General features: G+C 25.7%; 1 protein-coding gene across 1 annotated transcript; it reads left to right on the top strand.

Annotated features, from left to right (window-relative positions):
• The first annotated feature begins 13,413 nt into the window (after window positions 1–13,413).
• Window positions 13,414–21,741, top strand: LOC145842828 (uncharacterized). The gene is made up of 12 exons (XM_082950309.1): window positions 13,414–13,491; window positions 13,774–13,893; window positions 14,008–14,307; window positions 14,507–14,566; window positions 14,833–15,039; window positions 15,273–15,389; window positions 16,085–16,303; window positions 16,677–16,751; window positions 17,541–17,659; window positions 21,134–21,158; window positions 21,265–21,323; window positions 21,654–21,741. The coding sequence occupies exons 1-12, from the start codon at window positions 13,414–13,416 to the stop codon at window positions 21,739–21,741; spliced, it is 1,467 nt and encodes a 488-aa protein (XP_082806435.1).
• Window positions 21,742–26,197: the final 4,456 nt, after the last annotated feature.

Here is a 26,197-nt window from a genome sequence, read left to right as displayed (position 1 = left end):
TATTGACCAATTTGTTAAATTTATTATGACTTAATATTTCTGCACAACTCAACTTAACTTTCATTTTTAAAAACTTGCCTAATCTTAGAGCTTTTTGAGGTTAGTGCCAGAGATGTTAAAATGCTAAAAGTTACTATGGTAATTCAGCAATGAAGTGTTTTATTTTTGGTTTGTTTTAAGTTAGTAATTTCACGCTTGAGTAAACAAAGCAGAGCTTTTTAACATGTCTGGTTAGTGCTTACTTTTATTAAATTTGTATTTTTTATTTATTTAGACAATTTTAAAATTTTATGTTATTATCCCAAATTTTGTATAAATTTCGTTTATAGTTACTACCTACATAAACACTATACATAACTATACATGCTTTTTCTGCTTTTTTTCTAATGTGTGTTAATATTTATAGACTCCGTAGAACTGTTCTTAAATTTATTTGAGAGCAGTGAAACGCCGTTAGTCGGAATAAAGTTTTAACACAAGAACATCTGTAATATATTTTTGACATAAATAATGTAAAATTGTAGAATTGAAAAACTAATACATTTGATATTTATTTTTTATAAATAACGAACGTCTAACTTTTTTAACTGACTTAAATTTAGTTGAAACATTGATCAATGCATTAATTTTTTTATATTTTTCATTTTTATGATGCAGACACGTCGCTTTTGTGAAACTAACAAATTTAACGCTTTTCTAACAAACTCACATAATATTAAAAAATTCTTAATGCCAATTACTTTTTTATAGTTATCTAAAAATGATCGTTGAAAGAAAGAAACTTAATTGAAAATCTTTATCTTAAACTTAAGATTTTTTATGTTTAATATTTTAAAATATGCTAATAATTATATTTATTTATGTGTGATTTTTAAAAAGTGAACATTATAAAAATGATTTAAGGCAAAACAAAATATTTTTTTATTCTTATGAATTCACAAATTCTAGTTGTTTAAGTTAATCATATTATATATATGTTATTATAAATTACTTCAATTTAGCTTAGTACAACTCAATTCTAATTTAAACTTTTTAAACAGACTTTTATACTTTATGACGTAACTATTTTTAGCTAGTCTTTTTAAATTCATTTTATATAACTAAAGTTACACTATAATATTAATAGTTTTTAGCAAAATTATTCTGAGGATGCGCTAAACGAAACTAGTTAATAAACTTTCTTTGAAAATGAGCGACTTATGTTTAAAGTTTTTATTTAAAACCAGTATCAAAACCAAACTATCCAAATAATTGTTCCTAAAAATATCAAATTATCTTTTTCACATACTATAATATTTAATTTCAATATACCTTTAATACTTAAAGAAAATAAATGCTTCATATCTACTCACCACGGAATTAATTAAAAACTGTAGCTACGTAATCTAGGAAATTTATAATAAACAAATTAAAAAATAGCACAAAGATCATGTTGCAATAACATATCTATTTTAAAAGGCGCATAACTTTTGTTAAAAATCTAATCAAAAACTCTTTTCGAGGCTCTTAACTTCTACTAAAAACTTTTTTTTCGTGATTTAGAACTTTTCTCAAAACGAAACTACGTTTCAGGCTATAAATTTCTGTTACTGAGTCGTATCTGACCCATCGGCACGTTACGTCATCCAACCCCCTATAATTTACAACTTGAAATTTTATTGAAAGTTTTTAAATACAGATGAATTTTAAGATTTAATTTTTATTGTAAGTTTGATAAGTTTTATTCATGTTGACAACGGGTGTCTATATTTTTTTATTGAACTGATTTAAACTTTGCTGTACCGTTGACCAGTGCTCTGAGCTTATCTTTATAATTATCTTACTTATGATGCAGACACATCGCTTTTGTGAACTCAACAAGTTCTAATAACTCAGTTTACGTGCAACTATTCTTAATGTCACGTACTTCTTCTACAATTGTCCATAAAAGATAATTGAAATAAAGTCACTAAATTATCAATTTTGGCCTGTAAGAAAACTATAGGAAACAATTAGAGTTGAGCTTTTTTATAATAAATGTTTTTAAATATGTTAATAACTGTTTTCACAGTGATGCACACTTAAATATTTTATTAATATTCTTTTGCGTAAAAAAAAAGAAAAAATTATGTACTGGGACTTTCCAAATATACAGGATGGCCTGCCAAAATTTATTTTTTGTTATTTTTTAACAAAAGAAAGAAATAATTTTAAATTTAGCCTGTCCATTAGAATAGTTGCCAACTTTTAAAATGTGTAATTTAAAATATTATATTGAAAAGTTTTTACCTATTTTACCTTAAGAAGTTTTTATTATTTGCATACTCAACGACCAAATCTGGCTGATCGCCGTTTAAAAAACAACAATACTTTAAATTTTCTTAGTGTTGTTTGTTAAGCAAAAGTTTGCTTTTAATTTATATTATTTTTCAAAGTTTTTTTTAAATGTTTGTATATTTGAAGTTAATTAAAAGGTCATTTAAATAACATATTTTAAGATTATGTTCTGAGTATTTTACAGTTGCACCAATTTGACAAATGTTTTTATAACTAAAAAAAAAGTTTTATTATTCTACGTATGCCATGCTAGTTATTTGGTTTTACTATTAAAGATAACTGCTTGTTTTTAATTTTAACCTGTGTCACCCCTAAATAACATATGCTTGGTTAAAATACACAAACTAGAACTCTTTTGTAATGACCTTTGTATAGATATAACTTGGTTTAAATATACTTTTGTACAATTGCATTGTCTTCTTAACTAGAAATTTTATACCTGAAAACGTTATTGAAAGACTAGTAGTTACTATATTTAGTCTTATATTATAATAAGTTGGTAGTTTTTTATACTTACTTATAATTTATTAGTATTTTTAATACTTGAAAAACCTTTAGTAAAATTTATAAGATTTTGTTGTAAGTTGTTTTCAACATCATTAAAAATTTATTCTTTGTTAAAACTATTGTTCCTCAAGTGTTACAGCTTAAACCTTTTAATTGTAACAAACTTATCTAGTTAACTTAAACTTGATAATAATATCATCTAATTTTTAATTAAATTTTGTTCTCTTCATTAACTGGTACTTATTTATTATTATTTATTTCTAGTATTATTAAAATGTCCTGGACAACACATTAAACTGTATCCGTGGTGTGCGACTCGATAACCTAAAAGGTTTTCGTGCACCACGTCCTAGGACCAAATGTTTTAAGCGTCTTTTTTTATCGTTCAATAAACTATATCAATATGTATTTTAGCTTCAAATTTGAACATTAGTACTCTTTTCAGTTTAACAATATAAGTTTTTAGTTTAGTTTAAAACATTTCCAAATGGGATCAACAAGAAATTCTATTGAAAAGAGAAAATTTGGAAAAGTTAAACTAAATATATTTTTCAAAAAGTTTGAAGAAGTTTTTTCAAGACATACGTGCTCTAAGTTTCTGATTTTATGCATGAATAGTTCACTCAAAGGATTTGATGACAAATCTTTACAAAATTTCTACAATGTATCAACTTCGAGTAAGTAAACTAATTTATAGTTTAATATTAAATATAATGTTCAGGGTTGCCACAGGTCTGGATAAGTCAGGCTAAACTGGGCTAAGTGTTTTTTTTTTTGAAAAAATAAGTCAGTTTATTAGGGTTTAAAATGACCAAAAATAAGTTATTTTACATTAAAATGGCAAAAAGTCAGTTTTTTAGGTCAAAATGGCAAAATGTCTGATTTTGTCAGTTCTTACTTACAGAACTCCTTAATTTTCAAAGCAATAAAATGCTAAAAAATTAACAAAAAAAAAATCTTTAAAGCCAGACTAAAATTGTAAAAATTTTTCTTAGAAACTTACATACAAAATCATTAAGTTCCAAAGCCTTCAAAAAGTAAAATAGATAAAAATTTTTTTATAAAATAAGACTAGAATTGCAAAACTTCCGTAAAATATTTTAAACTATTGACCTATTTGAACAAGTAGTTGTTGTATGTAACCTCTTTAGTATCAATGATTTGTGGTAAGGACTCTTTCATAGTAAAAATTTGTTATATACACAAAAGTCTATTTTGAAAAACTTTAGAATAAGATTGTTTTTTATTTAAGTTAATTATTAAGATCTTTCTAATTAAGCAAGTAGTTTTGTATTTTATGTAACAAGTTTATGTGTATGGTTCACCTCTGTATATAACTTTTTCAGAGTTACAGTAACCTCTCACATCTTTACGCACTCGTGACGTTACGCACTCTCGTTTAGTTACGCATTTTAGAATTCTAAAAAATTCAAAAAAAATGTTGAATTTTTTTAATATTCCACAAATTAGGTTTATTTCATATTTTTAATGTAAAATATGTTTTTAAATGCTAACTCGGTTCACTATATCTTTACACTTTGTAAACTTATGTTCCTTGACTAATTGATAAACATTTAGTTATACGTATATCAGAAATTTTGTTAACAATAAGAGTTTAAATTAAAATTCTGAAAGAAATATAACTGTGTTAAATAATGAAAGTATATTGAAATAATGAAAATTTAAAACACAAACCAATAATACAGCACTCTTGCCCTATATATAAACAAACATCTAAAAAAGAAATCTCATGAAACTTCCTAGCAAAAAGTAGCATTGATATTTAATAAATATAGAGCTTACATTTAACACAAATGATTAATTATAAATTGAATTTGATAAGTAGAACAGAGTATAAATTTTTAGTATAAAATAAATTACATATAAACAAAAATAATATTTAATTATTATTACAACAAGTAAAAATTTTCTAAAAATATTATTATTTTATATAAATTTAAATTCTTATTTTTAAATATGTATAGTATTGTCTTTTGTTTTCATATTTGTATAAAAATTAAACAAAATTTTAAAAAGTGAGAAAGTCCCCAGTCTGCTTTTAACTAGAATCAATATCAAAGAACAGCCATTAGTAAGTATATTTGGTACCTCTCGTATCTTTACGATCTCTCGTATCTTTACGCAGTTTTTCTGTGGAGACAATGTGCGTAAATAAGCGAGAGGTTACTGTATTTAAATTTAAAAAATTTATATTTGTTACTGTTACCAGTTTACAGTTTATACTATTTAAATTTTTTTAGGATAATTACTCTCTAAATTGATTATCAGTTAAAGTTTTTTTTTAAGCACCAGGATTTCATAAATAGTGTATATTTTAAAGTTTAAATTAAAAAATTTTTAAAGAGAGCTGATTTAGTTTGAGTATTTTAATCAAAAATTTTTTTCCAGTAGTTTTCTTTACATTTGTGACACCTAGAGACTTTTTGCGAATAGGTAAGTAGTGAGAAAACAGTAAACCTGGTTCAGTGCAAATATTTTTATAATAAACTTATATTATTTTTTTAGTTTTGTTAACATAGTATTACAGTTATCTTTCGCAGAAATACACATTCTGAACAAAGCAGCTACTCAATAGAAAGTTTATAGCTAAAAATTACTAGTCGAAATAATAAAAAAGAAATCTGACAGAAAGTTTTTAATTTGGTCTAAAAATGAGTATTGAACAAGAAGTGTGAACTAAAATGCTTATTTGTCAAAACACGTGTACTCAATATACGTACTTATCAAAATGTGCGTACTCAAAATGCGTACTTAACTTAATTTGTGTACTTAAAACGCGTATTTAAGAGGTATAATGATAGAGGACCTGAAGGCTCATCATATAAATATAATGTTATCATATAAAGCTAACTAATTTATTCTAAGTTTCATTTTTTGTGGTACAGTGCGTATTCACTTATCCGGAATTCACTTATCCGGACGCTCACTTATACGGACAGTTTTGGTCAGAAGAAAATTCAAAAAAATTTCAATAGTAAACACAAAAATTTATTCAAAAAGTTTCGCAACTTTTTAAATTCCATGAGTTTTTAGCTGAAAAACGTAGGAAAGCTATAAAACAAAGGTCTATTTTTTCTAATTTTAGTAAAATTTTTAATAAAAACAAGTTTGTTAGGAATGATTGTTTCCGTTAAATTGACTATAAACTTAGTCAAAGTTTCCCGTTTTCTTTTTGTCTGTTTTTTTAATTAAAAAGAAGTCTTTCATTTCATTTACAGATATAGGTTTACATTATTTTTTGTTTTTAAATATAAATTTAATTTATAGTTTCTCTTAAACAAAAATTAATAATTTTTAAATTAATAGTTAGGGCAGGTGGAATTACAAATGATAAATTTTACTTGCTTGACCCATAAAAAATGTATATAGCTGCAGAGGGTTAGTAAGTCTGATGTTTTCTATCATAAAAAATAGATTAATTTACATAAAGTTTAGCTTTTATTATTTATCATTTTATTATATATTACTTACAATTACTATGTATTTGTTTTTACCATAACACTTTTATTATGCATTGCATTATATGCAACAGTTATATTATTATATGAAAAAAAATATTTTTTGTAGTTATCCGGACTTTTAGTTATCCGGACATGTTTACAGAAAAATCTTGCCCAACGTGTCCGGATAAGATAATAAGCACTGTACTAATCTAAGTACTGTTCAAAAGATATAACAATTTATTACACAATTCAATGTATACAAAGTAAACACACACTATGTAGAATAAATAGTTAAAATAGTCGATTAAATAATACTTAGCTTAAAAAATAGTTAACAGGTGACTTTATCTCACCATTCTACCAAAAGCCACATATATTGAAATTTTCATATTTAATCATTTAGAAAAAAATCCTTTTAGCAGTCTTTTCTCTTATACATTTAAGATAGCACTGAAGCATGCAATAATGCTACAGAGAAAAGGTTAAATTGGTCAGATTTTTAAAAGGTCAGGTTAGATTTACAAAGCTTTGCGTGGCAACCCTCAGTATTTCAGTTGGTTGTAAATAAGTGTTTGAATTTTTTTTTCAAACAGCTATTTACATTTTACAGTTTGTAACTTTTGTACAATTGAGATAAACATACAACAGTTTTAGATTTGAAATTATCAAATAAAATGATAAATTGTACCTACTTAGTACTATTTATTTTTCATAATCAAAAACTTATAATGAATTTTCAGGGATTTTAGTACAAGAAAACGAGGATCTTGTTAAAAACCTCAAATTCAACAAGTTTTTCTATCCTGAGACATCGGAAAAAGGTGTTCATAAAGCTCTTGACAAAAAAAAAATATATGGGTTTTTGAAATCAATATCTAAGATCTTCAACTTACATCAACTTTCTAAAAAAACTTTTTATCACGCCGAGCGTAGGTTCTCAACGTTTTGTGAGACCAAAAGTTTTCTCCGTTTGTCCATCGCTCACCTTAAGTTCTTCGTTCTTGCAAACTGCACGTCTCTTCAGAGTTCGAGGTGTTCGTTGCAGCAAACAGTTGGGTTGCCCACAATCCCGAGGAAAGGAGCAAGTTCTCTGAAGATCTCTTGCTTTTAGTGCGCCTACCGCTGATGACTGATTCCGCTTTAAAATCGATTCTAAGTGGCAATTACTCTATTTGTAAAGCTGATGAGTGCAAAAATCTAATAAAAGGTGTTCTGCTTAAAAATGAAAATATTTTGAGTGAGCTACCGAGCAAAAGTTTTAGCTGGAGACATTGCGATCACGTGTCTTTTAACGTTCTTGTCTGCGAAAGATTCGAAGATGTGAGGACTTTGAAGCTAATTTACAGAAACGATTCCAAAAGACTAGAAAGTAAAAAAATTGATACCATAGTTTTCGGAAACGATGACATTTATAAAGCGTTTTCTATGAAAAACGAACTTCACCTGTTTGCTGTCAACCAAACAAACAGCGGTGATAAGTTTTTGAAAATGAGAAAGTTTTCAGCAGTTTCAAGAGTTTGGCAAGATGTAGTCGACATGAGCTACCGCGAAAATTTCAACGTGTGTGGTCTCATTGACAAAATATACATGACCGGGGGACTGACTGACCACAATGCTTTCATCTTCACTCCAAGCATGCAGTGCGATACAAAACTCAAGGAGATGAAAGAAATCGGTGAAATGAGGCTGAAAAGAACCGAAGCCGCAGCCTGCACTTACGAAGGAAGGCTGGTAGTTTCAGGTTGTCTGACGTTTACAACGGAAACCTCGTCGCCACAAACACTGTTGAGCGTTTCGACCACGTGAGCGGCACGTGGGAAATAATGCCGAATATGGTGTACGCCCAATGGAGCCACAGTTTAGTTGCGGTTAAGGGGAAATTATACGTTGTCCCTCAGAGCTTTAAAGAGCTCGAAGTTTTTGAGAGAACAACCAACAGGTTCGCGATAGTCCAAAACGAAACTACAAGCATGAATCTCGGTTTTGATGACGTAGTTGCGGCAACGTCACTTGGCAACAAGATTATCATGTTCGGTAGAAAATCATCTGCAATTGTTTATTATGATGCTGACGAGGGTAGCTGGTATGAAGAAGCTTGTGACGGTTTGAACGGTGAAAACTACACTTCTTGCTGTAAAATACCTCATATGTAGTTTGAACAAAACGGTGCAAATTTACAAATGTAACAATGATTTTAGTTTGTACTTGGAAAAAGTTTTGGTTGAACAATTAAATGTATTTGAAACATTTTATAGTACTATACTATATACTACTGTGGTAGCAGTAATATTTTGTACTTCTATGTATGCTTGAAATTTTTCTTGAATATATAGGAAGATATAAATAACAACAGCCTATTTATTTTTGATAAAACAAAATATTTATTGAAAACTTTAAAGTTAGAACATTTACTTTTGATATCTTTAAGTATTTTAATTGTTGTATTTTGTATTTTTCTTGTTGATTTCGCTAACTATAATAATTAAAGTAATAAATTAACTTTGTTAAGAACCAATTAATACAGTTTTATGTTTGATATTATTAATATTTTTAATCTATAGTCTTAGTAATCTTTAGTCTTAATTGATAGTTGCATTTTAAAATTTCAAAACTTTGCTGTATTGATGTCTAAAAAGCTTTTTTAATTTAATAAAAAAGTTAGTTTTAAGTTTTAATTATTTTATAAGAAATTTAATTATCTATTTGTTTTACAAAGCTAAGATGATTTTCCAAGAACATGAACTTTATACAGTTAAACTATTTTTTAAACCAACCGTTTATTGCAGTTGCATTTGTTACAAGTTCGCCCTTTTTTTATTGATTTGTAATTTTATCTTTAGGCCATTTTTGTCATGTACGGGCAGCAAATGTTTATTTTATTAGTAGTTTTTGTTATCATGAGCTTGTTCATATTAGCAATTTTCACTTGAAAATTATTAAATTTCCTATTTTTGAATAGACTTAGCTGAACATTAGTTGAACATTGTTTATAGATTGTTTGCTTCTTTATTGCTATTGTTAATTTAAGTTACAAAAATGAAACTGTAAAACCGATTGTTGTGGTTTCTCACCTAGATCTTAACTCTAAATGTAGAATTTTTGATGTTTACTTTCTTGTATTAAATATATACTTTCTTGAACATTTTTATAAGCATGGAGCAGGAAACGTTGGAACGGGTCTAAATTGCACGACGGGGCTAAATTACACGAGAACAAAATTGCACGAGTGCACAAAATTGCTTGAAGAAGATTTTGCACCAAGGGTCAATTTTGCACGAGTTACATTTTTGCACGAAAAAATACAAAAAAAAATAACAAAAATTAAAAAAATTTCAAAATAAAAGTGACCGATTGTCGGGTTTGGGGTAACAGTGATAGTAAAATTAAAAAATAACTAACAAAAAATACAATAAAAAATAAAAAAGTAAATAAAAAAGCTACCGACCGAGGTTAAGGGTTAGGGGTAACAGTGATAGTAAAAAATAAAACTAAATGAAAAAAAAAAACTAATAATATTAATAAAAATATTTGAAAAAAATTTAAAAAAATTAACCCGTGCAAAATTGTCTCCGTGAATAACTTTCTGCTCGTGCAAAGGTGTCTTCGTGCAGTTTTATCATCGTGCAATTTTATCCCCTCGTGCAAAAATATCTTCGTGCAAAAGTATATTCGTGCAATTTTGTCCCCTTGTGTAATTTTGTACGCTCGTGCAATTTAAACAGCTACCCAGAAAATGTGGATCTTGCCCTCGGCACCTAACGCTCTAAGCGTTTGGTTGTTAAAATAAATAAAAGTAAGAGAAGCTTTAGTTCTACTAAAAGTAATCCTTTAACTTAGGCCCAAAGGGTTGTAGCACAATATGACATAATACTCTGTTATACAAATACAATAGAAAAAATAAACTTAAATGTTAGGTTCGAATACCTATTTTAGTGTTAGAAACTAATGTAGCCTTAGTTTAAATTTAGTTTTTGTATTTTTAAGTTAGTTATTTCCAAGTATAAATAATTTTTAACCATTATGTTATGTATTATAAACATGTTATAAATAAATTTAAAATTGATGAAAATTAATTTTGATCGATTAAGGTTTTCCGTCCTTATAAACGAATTTATACCAATATGCACACTATTCACAGTGGTAATCCAAATCAGTGGTCTTTAAAGTATTTGAAATAGATCACTAACTAGAACACTAACTTGTTAACTAGAATAAAAATATGTGCACCTCAAGATCAAAACTACCGAGAAATCAAGTGAAAATTTCATAGCATCCAGTGTAAGATTTAAAACTTAAACATGCCAAAGTATGTTTTTAAATCCTCATCATAAACTTGATAGTAGTCTCAAAATATTTTTGTGCACCCCTACATGAGCTTCGTGCACCCTAAAATTCTTGTAACTAAAAATAATTTTTCAATGTAAAAGGATTGCTTGAGCAATGCTTTCTAAATTTAACTACTTTCCTTTTCAAAACATCATAACTACTCACAAAGCTAGTAATCAAAAAAAAAAAAAGATAAACTTAAGCAACAATCACTAAAACACTATTCAAAAACATCTAAGAAAGAAAGTTTCTTAAGAAATCCGTTTTTATTTTGAATATCCTTTTTTTTTAACAATCAACAAAATCGGCGAAAGTCTGCAGAACAAGTCCGGACTTCCGTTTGCCGTGAGACAAGCTCAAATTTAACAAAAGGGTTGATCATGCCAATTCGATCATCAGACAACAAGTTTCGCAAACTTGTTGTCTGATGATCTTGTTGTTGATAATCTTGTTGTTGATGTTGTTGTTGATGTTGATGATCTTGTTGAAACTTGTTGTCTGATGATCGAGTTGGCATGATCAACCCTTTTTTTTTTAACTTGATCAGCTTTTTTTTCATAAATTAGTACTTAATTAATTGTTTCTTAAGTTAAGTTTTTTTTTGGATATTTAGTGTCGTGATGTTTTTTTTTTCGTGATGAAGAAAATTAATTAAATTTAGAAAGCATTTTTAAAATAAACCTCTTAAATGGAGATATTTGTTTTGATTGCAATTAGTTGGTATCTAAAATCTTACATTACACACAGTTCGACATTACTTTTAAGTTTAAAAATAGAGTAAAGAATAAAGACAAAACTTTATAAATAAAACTTTATAAATAAAACTTGTTTTGATGAAAGCTTAGTAAGTCTATTTTATATTAATCTTTTTGTAAATTAGTTTGTTCATTATTTTGAAAATCTAAAAGTTTTTTTATTTGTCAAACTATTTCAAAATTTATAAAGTTATACCAATTTTTATTAACTTAATGCAAACTTAAAAGCATAGCTCGATGCAAAGGAAATGATGATTTATGTTTTGTTTTTAGCAATTATTTTACCATTGTTTTAACTTACAAAATAGTTTTAAATTTTAATAATATTAATGTAACGATTTACAATTTTGAAAAGAATAGAATTAAAACATTAAGAGATACATAATTTTTAAGTTAGTTGAACATTATAAACTAGTAAATGCACAAAATAAATCGATAAAGCTTTAAAACATTTTAACTTTAAATGAGGTAACTTGTTTTTTTATCTACTTATTAAAAGTTACTTTCTTAAAAAGCATATAAAATTAAATGAGTATAAAACTCATTAGATGTAACAATGTTAAAATTTTTGTTTACAATTTTTTTATCTTTGAAAGTTTTTATATAATAAACTTACAAAACTAAACAAACAAATAAATTTATTTACAACAATTTTGGTGATTTAAAGTTTTTGCTTAAATAACGACACTTAAAAACTATTAGTATAATTTTTAGATCGTCGGTCAATTATTTTGAGCTGTTTTTTTTTTTGTCGTCCAATGAAAAAACTATTCTAGTGTATTCAAATAAATGCTAATGAAGTCACTAGACGGTATTAAAACTTATATATTTTTATAAAAGAATTTTTTTAAAGTAAATGGATACTTAACTTGTGATGGCTTTTTTGTTCAAAGAAGAACTTTAAAAATAAAACTTGACTAACAAAAATTAATCTAAATTAAGTTTACAATAATAAACAGATGTTTAAAAAAAATTAATTTTTACATTTTTATGCTATTTTTGTAAAATAATTGTTTTTTGCTAGTCTATAAAACAATATTTTAAAATAGTTGAAACTATTTTTGAAACGTTTTTGTTTCACTACCGGTTTCACTATTTTAAACATGAAAACAACTTAATGTTTTAAAAATCTACATATTTTTTTGTTATTAATAGACAGTAGTTATTTTAACTAAATTTTTGTATTTTATAAAACTTAATAGTTATATTCTTCAATCGAACTCTATTTTTCTTAGTATAATTAAAAAAATTGTTAGTAGTACTTTAAATTAAAAATAATTGGCTTAAAACCACATGCACATTTTTACATTATGAGTAAACTAGTACAATTCGAAAACTTTTAATGATTAATTTTAAAGTTTTGATTACATAAACGTATGAGGAAATAAAATTTATTTTTAGATTTATAGGAAACATATGATTCATACTAAACTGGTACTTAAATCGATCTAGCTAACACCAATTTAGTAATATTTAAAGAAAGAAGCTATAAACCCTTAAAAATCGTTAGTTTTGACTAAGTAGGTTTACAGTTAAAATATCAATTTTTTCACTATTTTTTTATTAAACGTATCTAAGTTATGTAAAAATATTCTCAATTGTCTATAAATGTTCTTTAAAAATTCAAAAGTTTTTAAAATATACTTTTTTGATTTATTAAAACAAGATTTAAAAAAAAATGTTTGATATAGGCCAATTTAGGCACACGTCATATTTACGTTATAATTCTAATCACTACGAAATCAAAGCTTAATTAGTAGCGCCACTAAAAGTAGTTATATATTAGTTATATTGTAAAAAAAAAACAACAGAATTCACTAAGAACTGTTTAAAAATGTTTATTATAGACAAAATATCCAGTTCAGACCAAAATAAAATTCTAAAAGACTCAGTATCAACTTTTTAGTTTAGCGTTTTATAATCGTGTAAGAACTAACAGATTAAGCAATTATGTACAACTTTTTCAGTACATAATGATAAAGTCTTCTCGTTTAGCAAATATAGTTTTAATTACAAAATTTTTTAGAAGTAAAAACTAAATAATTATGTCAGTTAGTAAAGGAATTTGGTCTGGTTGGAAGCCTGTTAATGAAATTAATAAGCATGGACTTGACATAGAGGATGTAAGACTTATATTTATTTTATTAGAATTATGTATTACATTAGTTAAAAAACTTTTCAAAATTTCTATCAATTAGTTACTTAAATTAGTTTAAGGTTTTTAATATGAATCAGGAATTTAGTAAAAAAATAAAATATGTTTTTAAACTGAACTAAAAAACAACTAATCGGTTTCAAAAGATAGCATCAAAATTAAAAAGCAAACTGTTATTGCATTCTAACTACAAATGAAGAAAAATCATAGTATCAACTATAAATAAATTTGTATGCATATTTTAATACAGATAAAAGCTCAAGTTGAAATAATGATTGGCAAAGTTGATATTTTCATTGATTATGAGTACAGAGAATACAGAGAATTTTCAAAAGACGGAAGCATTGATATCAAAAGTCTGCAGCTAGTCGTTAGTTTATTTTAAAGATTATAAATTTAATGATTAAAAATCGTTGTATCTTTTAACTAAACTAACTTTTTAAATTCAATCATTTTTTAATAATTTATAAATCGTTTTCTGTAGGTCAGAATTAAGGATGGTAGTCACGAACTTTATGGGTATTTCGCTGAAGTTCACATAGAGGTCCATAAAGGCAAGCACAAAGTTGTCAGAGTCAACAACAAGATGTTTCCTGGCCTCAAGAACACGCTCAAAGTCGTTGACGGCCAAGATAAAGGCAAGCATGTGACGTTCGTGGACGATTACCCGATCCAGAGCCCTTTCGTACCGGCCACAAAGTCCATTCAGGGTATTTTGGACAAGCTCTTTCCCGAGTCGCAAGCTGTTGATGTGCCCATTTTCAAATCCATTCCTAATGCGAAAGTGCGAGTCTCATTAAATAATAGTTTATTGCTTAAAAACTTTATGTTTAAATCAAACTAGTAAATTTTTCACCTTAAATTCATATACTATAATCAAGTTTCTAAAGTAATAAATATTATGTATATGGTTTAAAAAACTAGTTTTGCGCTTTTTGGTCTTAGTTATGTATCTAGTAAATGAATACTACTTTTTTTTACAGATAACAGCTTTGTCCTTTATTTGTAGAATCTTGGAAACTGGAAGAGAATATTTAGTTTTGGTAAATCTTTAAAATATAGCTTTAAAAATTTAGTGTTAATCAAAATAATAAACTAAAACCACAAACAATTTTATTATATTTTACAAATATAACTTGTAATAACATATATACTTCTTTACAAGTTCTAATGCACCTTTAGTTTTAAAGAAAAACTTTTTTCTATAGCTTTCTTAAACAAGTGAAATAGCGAACTTGATTAAACAAAATCAGATCAACAGGAACTGAATTTTTTTTTTTAGAATTTAGAATTATAAGTTAAATTTTAGGCTTATGCCAAACAAGGGAACGATTCGGTTCAACAACAACAGCAGAGTGATCAATATATAAAAAATGTTGGACTTCTGACCATCCACGGAGAAGGCAAGAACTACACGCTGAGGTCAGCAGTGGAGGTACCGGATGATCGATCACTGACCGGGGGGTTCGGTGATTGGCTGGCCATGACCAAAGATGTTGAAGATGCCGCTTTATTTGTTAGTTTATTTGGTGTTACTAATCTACTCGTAATTTTTTTTCTATTATTTTCAATACTTTCAAACAAGAATAAAATGTATTTTCAATTAACGTTTAACCTAAATAAGATTTTATCTTATTTTAGTTTGATATAAAAGATTAAATTTTATTACCGAAAATCTTTTGGTTTTATAGCTCTTGTAAAACGATTTGAAAAATATACTTTATTAAAAACATCCTTTTAATATTACAGGTAAAAGGTTTAGTTGTTAACAAATTGAAAGAATTAAATGTTGACTCTAACACATATGAACCGAGAAGGTACCGCAGCCAATTGACACCTAATGATTCAAAGTCCTTACAAATAGAGGTGAGGCTGTTCAATATGTTTCATATTTTTTTAGTATTTCGAGTTACTTTTACTTTTCCATTTATGAAGTTTATGCGACTTGTAACTGTGATGTAAAGTAATACGTCGACAGAAATTTAAAATATGCAATTTATACTACATAAACTACAAAGTTATTACTGCTTTTCGATATATCTATCCAATCACATCGGAATTTTAATCAGTATTATTTTTTAAAGTTCGAGCTAGAAAATTTTGAGTAAAGTAATTTATTTTAAATTCTTTTTAATTATAAATTTTCAAAAACTCAAATTTAAATACACATGATAAGGTTGTAATCTATTAAAAGTATTGAACAAAAAGTGTAAAATGCATAAAAGTCTAAAATGAAAAAATAATTTTAACCTTAGTTACAATTTAAAATATATTTTACTTAAGTTAAAATATAAAAATTTAAGTACTTGTTCACAGTAAGAAAAAAATAAAGTTTAAATCATGCCGATTTCAAATATATTTATACTTTTAATACTAAATTAAGTTAAAAATACATTTAAGTCTAATTTTCATAAGTTTTTTTCAGCATTTAGCAAAGCTTAATTTTCTTTCAACAATAAAAAAAAAGTTTTATTTTTGAACAGTAGCTCAAAACTTTACTTATAACCTCTTTAATTTTTTCAATTAACAACTTATTTTTAACTAAAAACATTATTTTCAAGATAAAAGTGAAGAAGAACGTCGTGCAAGGAAGCAGAGAATCTTTCGCACCGATGGGAGTCGTAATAGTCAAGGTTTATGTGAGCGAGGGGTGTCTCAAGTACGAATCGATCAGCGACCTCCAAATTGTTCCGTCCACTGTGAACGAGCTTATATACTTTCCGACCGACTGGAGCCTAGTCATTGACGGTGACCACGACATCAACCACTTGCTTACAAAAGTAGACATTTTTGCAGTATTTTTCAACTTTAGGTAGGAGTGATTTTTTAGTTAGAGTTGAGGTTAGGAAGGTATTCTCAAAATTGTTTACTATTTACATCAAGATTTTTAAAAGTTATGCTGTTGATAAATTAAGTTGTAATACAGTTTATTATGATACTAAACACAAGTTTTTAATTTTTGTCGTTCAAAACATAAATAGTTGTTTAATATAAATAGCGTATAGTTTCTTTATTAATTTGAAATCTATTTAAATTTGAGTATAAAAATACATCTAACTCACTTGAATTTAGTTTTCTTATTTACATGAGTTCACTAACAGCTAATTATAAAAGTACATAATCTAATACTACCAGCTTTAATTTAATTTTCAGTTCTACAAACAACATTTTCAAGTGGCTTTTTGGAAGTTCAAATCCAACAATGAGGGTCTGTTAGTTAAAGCCTTGGTTAGTTTTGCAGTTGCTTCAACACTTATATTGATATTTTGATATTCACAACACTAAACATAGTTTTAAACTAAAGTTTGCTTAAATACTGCGCTATGATGAAACATCAAGCAAAACAGTGTGTTCTCTTATAATTGTTTTTATCATTAAGAAACGCCGTTTAACAAAAGTAATAATTAACAAAAAGTTTGAACTGTTTTTTGTTTCAATAATATACTTAAGAATTATAATTAACTAAAGGTTAAGTTGTTGTTCAAAAAATATAAGCATTAAAAAACAAAAAAAAAATGTAAGAGACCTTCCTTTTTTTTAGTATTAACTAATTCCTGCTGTTTATTAAAACACTTTTTATTTTAAGTTAGTGAAGTTAACAAGTGATGATAATTTTCAGCTTTATAAAAAGTTTAAATAAATCAAACAGCTTAATAATCCTTTCTTCATAAGGTTGTTTCACAATAAGCTTAAATATAATACAAACTTTTACGATTAGAACTAGTTTGCAAATATTTAGTAACACAAAATGATTTCTGAAATTAAACTTAAGTTTAAATTATAAATTAAACTTGGTTGACCATCTATTTTATATCGTACTTTTTTCGTTAAAAAGCCTTGTTTTATCTTTAAAATAAAACAGCTGACATTACTTAGTACTATATAACATATAATGATAATAATACTAAAAAATGTAAAAAAAAAAAGATTTGAAACTACTTCATAGTTTTTCAGCTAAAGTATATTATTAAGCATGTTAGAAACTAGTATTATGTTTAAGTTTTTATAATAATTCAGGTTGATGTGAATGATGACAAGGATCCAAAACTAGGAAGAAACTTCGAACTAGTTGAGATCACAACTAACCCACCCTTTCCCAATGATGATTCCGTGCTTGTGAGTAGAACTCCTGTGCAGTTTGTTTAAAAAATAACTCGCTGGTGTTTGGAAAACGACTTTTTACATGAATATATACGCTTTTGTACCACTATATTACTATGATACTGAATACGTTTCATACAAATAAACTATATTAAAAAAAGCTGGAGTTGTGAACTAATAAGAAAAAATTGTACTTAAAAGATTATGAACAAAGTATAAAATAATCCTTAACAACATCAACTAAGTATGTTTTTGGTAATCTAGAAATAAGTTTTAAAAGTTCTATAAAGCATAGAGACGCTTGAAACTTCTTAGTTTTATGTACTTTGAATGAAATTTTTGGTAAGACAGAATTTTTGAAAAAAAATTGAAAAATTTTAATTTTATCTTATTTTAGTATAAAACGATAATGATGGCTGTAATTTTTTGCTGTTAGTTAGTGTTTAATAACATATATACATTAGTAATGTTAACGAAGCTTAAAGTTATCATGTTTCATATTAAAGGGGAAACACAAATCATCGTGAATTAGTGTACATAAGTTATTTCGTAACATAAAAAACAGACTTAAAAATTTTTTTACTGAAAATAAGTTATTTATATCGTAACTGATAAAAAAAGCACATATAAGAGTTTTACTGTTTGCAAAAATATTATTAGCAAATCAACTTTTTAGAAAACTTTGTATAATAATATACGACATTGGAAAAAAAAAATCAACTCAACGTTATTTTAATTGAAAATTTTTTTTTCAACTAATAATAAAAGATGAGTTTTAAACATATAATAAAAAAAATTAGTTAGTATTAGATAATCTTTTTTTCTCTTTTCATCTTAAGAAATTCTTTAAACATAAGATTTTTTAAATTTTTTTTATATTAGAACTGTTTTATAAGTTCATAAGTAAAATAAGCACTAAACTAAAGTCTGTCAACCAGAAACACTCGGCCGGTTATTTATTTTTAAATTGAATAATCTGTATCCAAACATCTTTAGTATAGGTTTTATTTTGATATTTTTTTACAACTATCCTGTAGGTAAAATTGCGAGAGGGCAATATTAATTATTTTTATTTTTATCATATAATAATATTACGATTATTTTATGATAATTTTTATTTAAACCTAACTTTTTAGTTTCTTATTTAGTTTAAAAAAAAAGCCACAGAAATGATTTAAAAGTTAAGCTTAGCCAGTTAGTTATAAAATTGTTTGTATACCTATTTTTACAATAAAAGTCTAAATTGTTAAACAAACAGAACTGAGTAAAACATTACTCGAAAACTCTATCAGAACACCAAGTACAGATTTCAACTTTTTGCCGTTTCTAATAAATTATCAAAACGAGTTTACTGAAAGTTTAAAATAATTGAGACTTAGATTAATTTAGTTTTATTACACGTTCGTCAAGGGTCGTTAGTTTTGCTAGAAATCTTAATAAATTTTTATATCTCGGGACAATTAAGAACGTTTTATTCACGTTTTTTAATTATTTTTTTACGCTGCAAATGCATGAGTTACGATATAATACATTGAATAATGATTTTTAAAACTATATCTGATTACAACAACTTTATAAAGAAGAACTTTACTGGTTTTATTTTATTTATAAACCGATTAGGTCAATTTTCAATAATAATACGAATAATGCACATATAGTGCAAAAGTATTATTCAGGGTCATAAAAAACTGCTTAGCTTTCGTTTGAAAACTTATATGTTTTTCAAATATTTTGTTTTCTAAAACCAATCTTATAAAAATAAAAGAATAAAAAATGTTTATTTTTGAACGTGAATGTGATTGAAACTTCTAAAAAGAAGTATATACATAAATTGTTTGATTTTCAGAACAAAAGTCTTTGGTAGACTGGGACCCGGGTTTCGTTATTGTTTTAGCTCGTCAGCTACTCAGCATAAATATACTAAAACATGTTTGTTCATTTTATATTTTATACCATTTAGATTTCAAAGTTCGGAGTCCACTCTTCTTTTATTGCATTTCACAGTTTTTAAAATATCCTACTTAAAGAAAAAATAATAATTCTGCTGTTTTAATGGATCTGAGCAAGGCTTTTGACCGTACAGACATAGGGATTTTGTTAGAGAACTTAGATTAAAATGAAATAAATGAAAAATTCCTAAACAACCAGAATCGTGCTTAACTATAAGTTAAACTTGGAAAGTTTGGAAATTATTAATCAGTAAAAGTGTAAAAGTACTAGTCATAAAATTTTAGCTAAAGTACCGTTTTTACCAATATGAAACTTTTTATTTTTTACATACGTTTTATTTAAGTTTACACTTTGGTAGCTGTTATTATGGTTTTTTACGTTTAAGTAACTTTAACTTTATATGTATAACTTTTGTTCAAGATAACTTTAGTAAATATTTTCTGAAATTATTTAACATTTTTTCTTTGCGCTAAAGTAGGGTTCGAAATATACGAAAAACTACACAAATAGTTTAGCTAAAAAAATAATTCTGTAAAACAAGTTTTTTTCTAGATAAAACTTGAAATAAATGCTTATTTTGGTTATCAGTAAACAACAGTGTTTTATTATTGCTCTTTACATACTTTTGAATTTAAATAAGTTTGTTTTTAAAGAAAAAAATTCTAAGCAACCACGAAACGCCAAGGATTTCTATTTCTAAAAAAAAATATTACTATAATTTAAATTCATTTTTAAAAGAAAAAAAAGAAAGACTTTTTCAATGAATCTGGCCCGTTACTTAAAAAAGACTGCCGACCCCTGATTTATAGTTTTTAGAAATAAAATATTCTTGTAATTGGATATATGGATTTTTTATCATTAACACATAAACACATGTTTTTGATAGTTGAATTTAATAAATTTTGAAGTGATTATCTCGTTAGTATTAAGTCGAGAACTTTTGTTGTAATCTCTAAAGTAAAAAAGTACACAGTAGTAATTTATTGATAAATTCATATGATTATAACTGTGCGTAACTATTATTTTTTTCGTTACGTCGTTAGAATATAAAACTGAGAGGTACAACATTTAATAATAGTTCTCTATTACCATTTTGAATGGATCAAATTAATATGAATAGCAAGGGTAAAAAGTAAAAGGTTAGTTGTTTTAGTCGATAACAATGTTCTTATTCTAAAATATAAGTTGTTAAAAAAACTGTTGCAAACTCTGCTTATAAACTTTCGAAATGTTTAGAATGTTTAAAATATATTTTTGCAAACATTTAAGATTTACCTGAAACTTCAGGACTGTCTCGCCGGGAACCTTTGACTAGCAAGCTATGAAGCTATTTTTCTATAAATCTTACATTTGTAAACTCCTTTGTAAATATTCTAAGTTTTCAATCGAGTATGTTTAGCAACGAGTGTAAATACTTAGCGATAAATCTACAAAAGTTATTAAAACTTTTTTTTTTCAATAAATATTCTTTATTGTAACGAATACATACTTAATAACTTTATCAACAAGTTAAGCAACTTAAATGAATTAATATTTATTAGAATCTAATCGAAAAACAGGCAAGAGAAAAATGATTCCAGAAATGTAAGTTGAAACAATGATAACTACAAAACAACATAAGTTAAAAAAAAATATTAATATTTTAATATGAATATATATAAACTTATAATTAATATTAATATTTTAACAGGACATCCAAGGTACCTGTTTTAAAAAATCACCGGTCGCTGGTGAAAAGAAAAAAGAAAAGTTAGATTGTTTTATTTGTTTACAGCTTTTATTTATATATTTAAACTAAACTTATTATAAAATTTAATAAATGTCGATTTATTTCATTTAACAGACTAAAAATCAGTTTTGGTAATAAAAAATAATTAGTGTTCAAAGTAAAATGTAGAGAATTTTTATATTTTTATTTAAATCTCAGTTTATTTTATTTTACTAATTTAAGTTACAGTTAAAAAGTTTTCTTACTAATTGAAACAAACCTACTTCAAAAACGGCCAGTCAATTTAGTTAAAATATCTTTGAAAATATTTGACATTCGAAAAAAAAAATTGACAGAAATTTTATTTTTAGGCCGAAATACAAGAGTCAGGGGACTCAAACTGACCCTAACAGAAGATCATTAGTCAGCAAGATCTTCAAGAGGAAGAAAACTAGTTAATAGGAATTGTTTGTTATAAGTTGTATATTTAAATTTTTATCTTAATAAATTTTATATAATATTTTTATAGATCAGTTTTACTTAGTTTTAAAGTTAATTGAAAAAAATCTCTCAAACAGAGGCGAAATAAAGAAGTCTGCTTGTTCGCATGTTAAGGGTCCCAAAAAAAAAAGTTAGTAAATTTTTCTTTGATATAAACTATAAGTTTTGTTATTGAATGTTTTTATAAGTTATTTTACTAAAACTTATAGTTAGTTAAAATAAATCAATTATTAATTATACCTAGAAACTATAACGTATGTTAAACGTTAAAGAAAATGCTTTAAAAAAATTTATGCTGCTAGTTAAAAAAGATTAATAAAACAAGTTCTGTCTAAACTCTATTTCAAAAAATAACATTTAAACTATTTAACAAATTTTATAAACGGGACAGAAGCTGCGACCAGGCAGCAACAAAGAGTAACAAACTCGTAAAATTTTGTGTTTGTCTTGTCTGAAAAATTGCCCTTGTAAGGTTAAATGTTGTTAGTCTTCTATCAAGGTACTTCCATTAGAAGTGTTAAAAAAACATCTTAAGAAAAAAAAAGAAGAGTCAGTCACTTAAAAAGAAAAAAAAACCTTACAAACCGTATGCCTGCTCTGAGCAGCAAAGCTTTCATCAACTTGTTTTCCCACAACGATAAGATACTGAGCAGTGAATAAAATCAGCAAAAAAATAAATGGATATGCTTACATGCAAGTTGATAACAAAGTTAATAATTTTATTTACCAAACCAACAACAAAAATCAGTTTATTGAAATCTGGTATAGCAAATATACATTTGTATAGTCAACTAACAACTACTGTCTGATGATACTATTATAAAAGTTGCAGTAGTTGTTGTGTCAACGTTTTGTTCAAATGTCAAGTAAGTGTAATTAGAACTTTTGAACTTAAAATTTGTACTTTATAAACATTCAAACATATAAATCAAAACATGCAAAAATCTTTAGTCAGTCAAATACTTCATTACAACTATCTTTAGATAATATTTACATATGGTTAAAAACAAGAAAACTAAACTTAAATCCTAGCAAATGTAAAATTCTAACCATTAACAAAAAAAAATCTTCTCCAACTGACCTCTTAATCAATAACATCAAGTTACCAGAAATTAAAGTTTTTAAAGATTTGGGAATTTATATTTCAAAAGATTTAAAATAAAATGAACATATCAACTATTTATATAAGATTGCAAAAACTACATGCTATCAAATATCAAAAAGTTTTAAAACTAGTTCTGCTTCAATTCTGACAAAACTATTTAAAACATACGTTTGCCCTAAACTTGAGTTTAGTACCCAAATTTGGTCACCCCATTTGAAAAAGGATATTAACAAAATTGAATCTGTGCAAAGGAGTTTTATCCGTCATATTTGTAGTCGTTGCAACATATCTTACACATCATATAATGATAGAATGATTAAATTTGGTTTGAAATCACTGGAATATAGAAGATGGGAATTTGATTTATTAACTCTTTACAAAATTATTAATGGCAAATATAAAAGTTTTTTTAACCAGTTTTTTAATTTTTCGCAAAATAAATATCAACTAAGAGGAAATATTTTGAAATTAAAATGTAAACATGGTTTTCAAAACAGTCAGTGGCAAGGCGCATTTTTTCACAGAGCAAAAGCTATGTGGAACAGACTACCTCAGGATATAGTATCTTGTGAGAGGGTAGAACAATTTCGTTTAAAGCTAAAAAGATTTGATTTAAATACAATAAATACCAGTAAAATTCACTAATTTTCCACTATAAACAAAAGAAAAAATATTCGTTTCCCTACGCCTCCCCCCTACAAATTAACAGTTTACTTATTTATTTTGTAATTATGAATGTTGTTTTATAAGCGATGATTTTAGACAAACTCCTTTATTGTGTGTACTAAGTAATATATAAGTTTAAATTTTTTGAATTGAATTTTTAATTTAGTTCATTTGTATATCATATTGTGTTTAACTTTGTTTTTTCATTTAAATTATGTTTATATATATGTATATAATTTATCTTAAAGTTTTGAATATAAGTTTATTTTCTTTTTCTTACTTTGTGTGTCCTGTTTAAGTGGCTCAGGTTTTGATGCCTGAGTCCAACATTGCAAAATAAACAATATAATAATAATAATAAAAAAAATTACAGTGTAATAAAAACTTTAATAACTTTTTTTTTATATATAGTTATGTTTTTCGGAATATATACACTAATGTACAAAAAAATGGACCAGAGTTTGACCTTTATAAACAATTATTATACTTTTATTGCGGTGCTTGTAAATGAGTAGATGACTTTTTTATTACTAATTGATGAAAAAACATTTAAAGAGTCTAAAAAGCTATGGTTTTTGTTTAATACATTAGCTATACTAGATATGTTTGTTCTAAGATTAATTTCGTCTAAGTTAGGAGTTGTAACTTGTTCCAATAAATTAAAACTATTTTAACTTTGACAGAAACTGTCAAAATCAGTATGTAATTATTTAAACTTTGTCACTTGACTTTTCTCAGTTTTATCAATAATTTTATTTATTTTATTGTAAACATAGTTGCTGGATTTTTTTTTTTAATCTTGATTATAGGAATTAACATTCCTGTACAACTATCAAAATTTTTAAAAAAGTGTAAGTTTAATAAATGTTTACAATGTACGTTATTTTTCTTAGGAAATTTTAGAACTAGAGTAGTATTCTTTTAACACATACAAATTAGATTTTTTGTAACATAAATTAAACTAGAAATTCTTGTGTACAAACTTTTAGGCTGTTTTAAAATGCGTACTCAAAATAAAAACTCTTGTATTATTTACAACTTTGTATTATGAAGATAAATTTCAATAAATTGTTATCAAATGTTCACATTCAAGCTTTGACTAACAGTTATACATTAAAGTTTATTTTTTTTAACACGCTAAGAAAGTTTAAGTATATTTATGGAGATCAAACTGCAAAAGTAATTTTGTAATTAGTGTTTTAAATTTAATTATACTGAAACTATTTTTTTGATTAAAACTGTTCTTAGTTATTATTACCAATAAATTAATGTTAAGCTTAAAACATTAAACTTTAAAAAAGTCGCTTATCAAGTGAACATATTTGTAATAAAATTATTTTCTTTTTGACCTAAACTTACTTATTTTGAAAAACTAGAACAAACACTTATTAAGTGCTTATTCAAATATTTGTGAATAAAAAGTTTGATAGCAACCACTTTTGCGATTATAAATTAAATGTACTGTTTAAGACGTTAAACAAATACTTCGCTATAAAAACTTAAACAATGTACTGCAGTGTTCTAGTATATTTTCCTTGAATTTAAATTGTATAAGTCAAAATTTTATAGACGAATAATGTTGCATCTGAACAAAAACAAATTTAAGTATAAATATCATATATAAACAACTAAAAACATTTTATAAGACTTATTTTTATGAGATAGCTTATAACAACCGGAACTATAAAAATGTTTTACGTCTAAAAATTTTTCTCGACATACTTTTTTATAATAAATTATAACAAAAATATTCAAATATATTAATCAAAATTAAACTTAAGCATATTTGATAAAGTTTTAAATATAGTACTGACTACAAACTCTAATTTTCTTTAAAAAAAAATTAAGCAACACCTTTTACATATACAGCAACAGACTGTATGTACAAAAATGTCTCTACTAAAATAAAAGTTTTGAATAAAATTTAAAACTTAAATTAAAAACATTTTTTTAAGTACTTAAACATCAGAATTTATAAAATTTCTTGCTGTGTGTATTATTTAACCGTTAAATAACTGTTAGTTATATACCAACTTTATTTTTTTGCACAATCAAACAATATTTGAAGATAAAATAAAGCATAGCTATTTCTACAGTTCATTTGTAATACTTATTTGAAAACTAGCAAAACATCTATAATACTTAGTTAAATGAATTGTGTACGTTTTTGGCTGAAACTTGTATTTTAAATTTTTATATACAAAAGTCTAGTATAAACATGGTTTGTAGAAAATTAGTTACTTTAATAAGATTTATAGATTTATTTTGATTAGATTATAAAAAGCAAGTGGGGTTGATTTAGATTTGTTGAAACAATAATGCTTAAAAGTTTAGGTTTAAGGTTCAAATCCCAATGAAAACATATAAAACTAAAGAAAATTGTATAGAGTTGGGAGAATTAGTAACAAGAGTAAAAGTTTGATATTTGTTTTCAAGCACTATCCTTTGTTGTTGTAACTTTCGATAGTGCTACAGAAAGTTTTCTTTTGTGTTTACGTATGTCACCAATATTATTATTTTCAAAAATTTTACTTTAGCTTTAAAATGAAATAAAAATGTTGAAAGTCTTTTTATAGTATTTCTTTCAATTTTATTTTTTTTATAGTACCTTAATCACATTTTTGTTTAACTAAAGTTTGTTTT

Source organism: Thalia democratica, chromosome 8 (assembly GCF_965202585.1).
Source record: "Thalia democratica chromosome 8, ktThaDemo2.hap1.1, whole genome shotgun sequence".
In the NCBI taxonomy this organism is placed as follows: domain Eukaryota; kingdom Metazoa; phylum Chordata; class Thaliacea; order Salpida; family Salpidae; genus Thalia; species Thalia democratica.
Note: the sequence above shows the minus strand (reverse complement) of the source record. Positions and strands in the feature narration are given on the sequence as shown.

What these genes read in the sequence shown, in the direction of transcription:
- LOC145842828 (XM_082950309.1), top strand. Translation starts at nt 13,414, where the DNA reads ATGTCAGTTAGTAAAGGAATTTGGTCTGGTTGGAAGCCTGTTAATGAA. An exon ending in TCAAAAGTCTGCAGCTAGTC is followed by an intron (nt 13,894 to 14,007) that starts GTTAGTTTATTT and finishes CGTTTTCTGTAG; the next exon opens with GTCAGAATTAAGGATGGTAG. An exon ending in GTCTGTTAGTTAAAGCCTTG is followed by an intron (nt 16,752 to 17,540) that starts GTTAGTTTTGCA and finishes ATAATAATTCAG; the next exon opens with GTTGATGTGAATGATGACAA.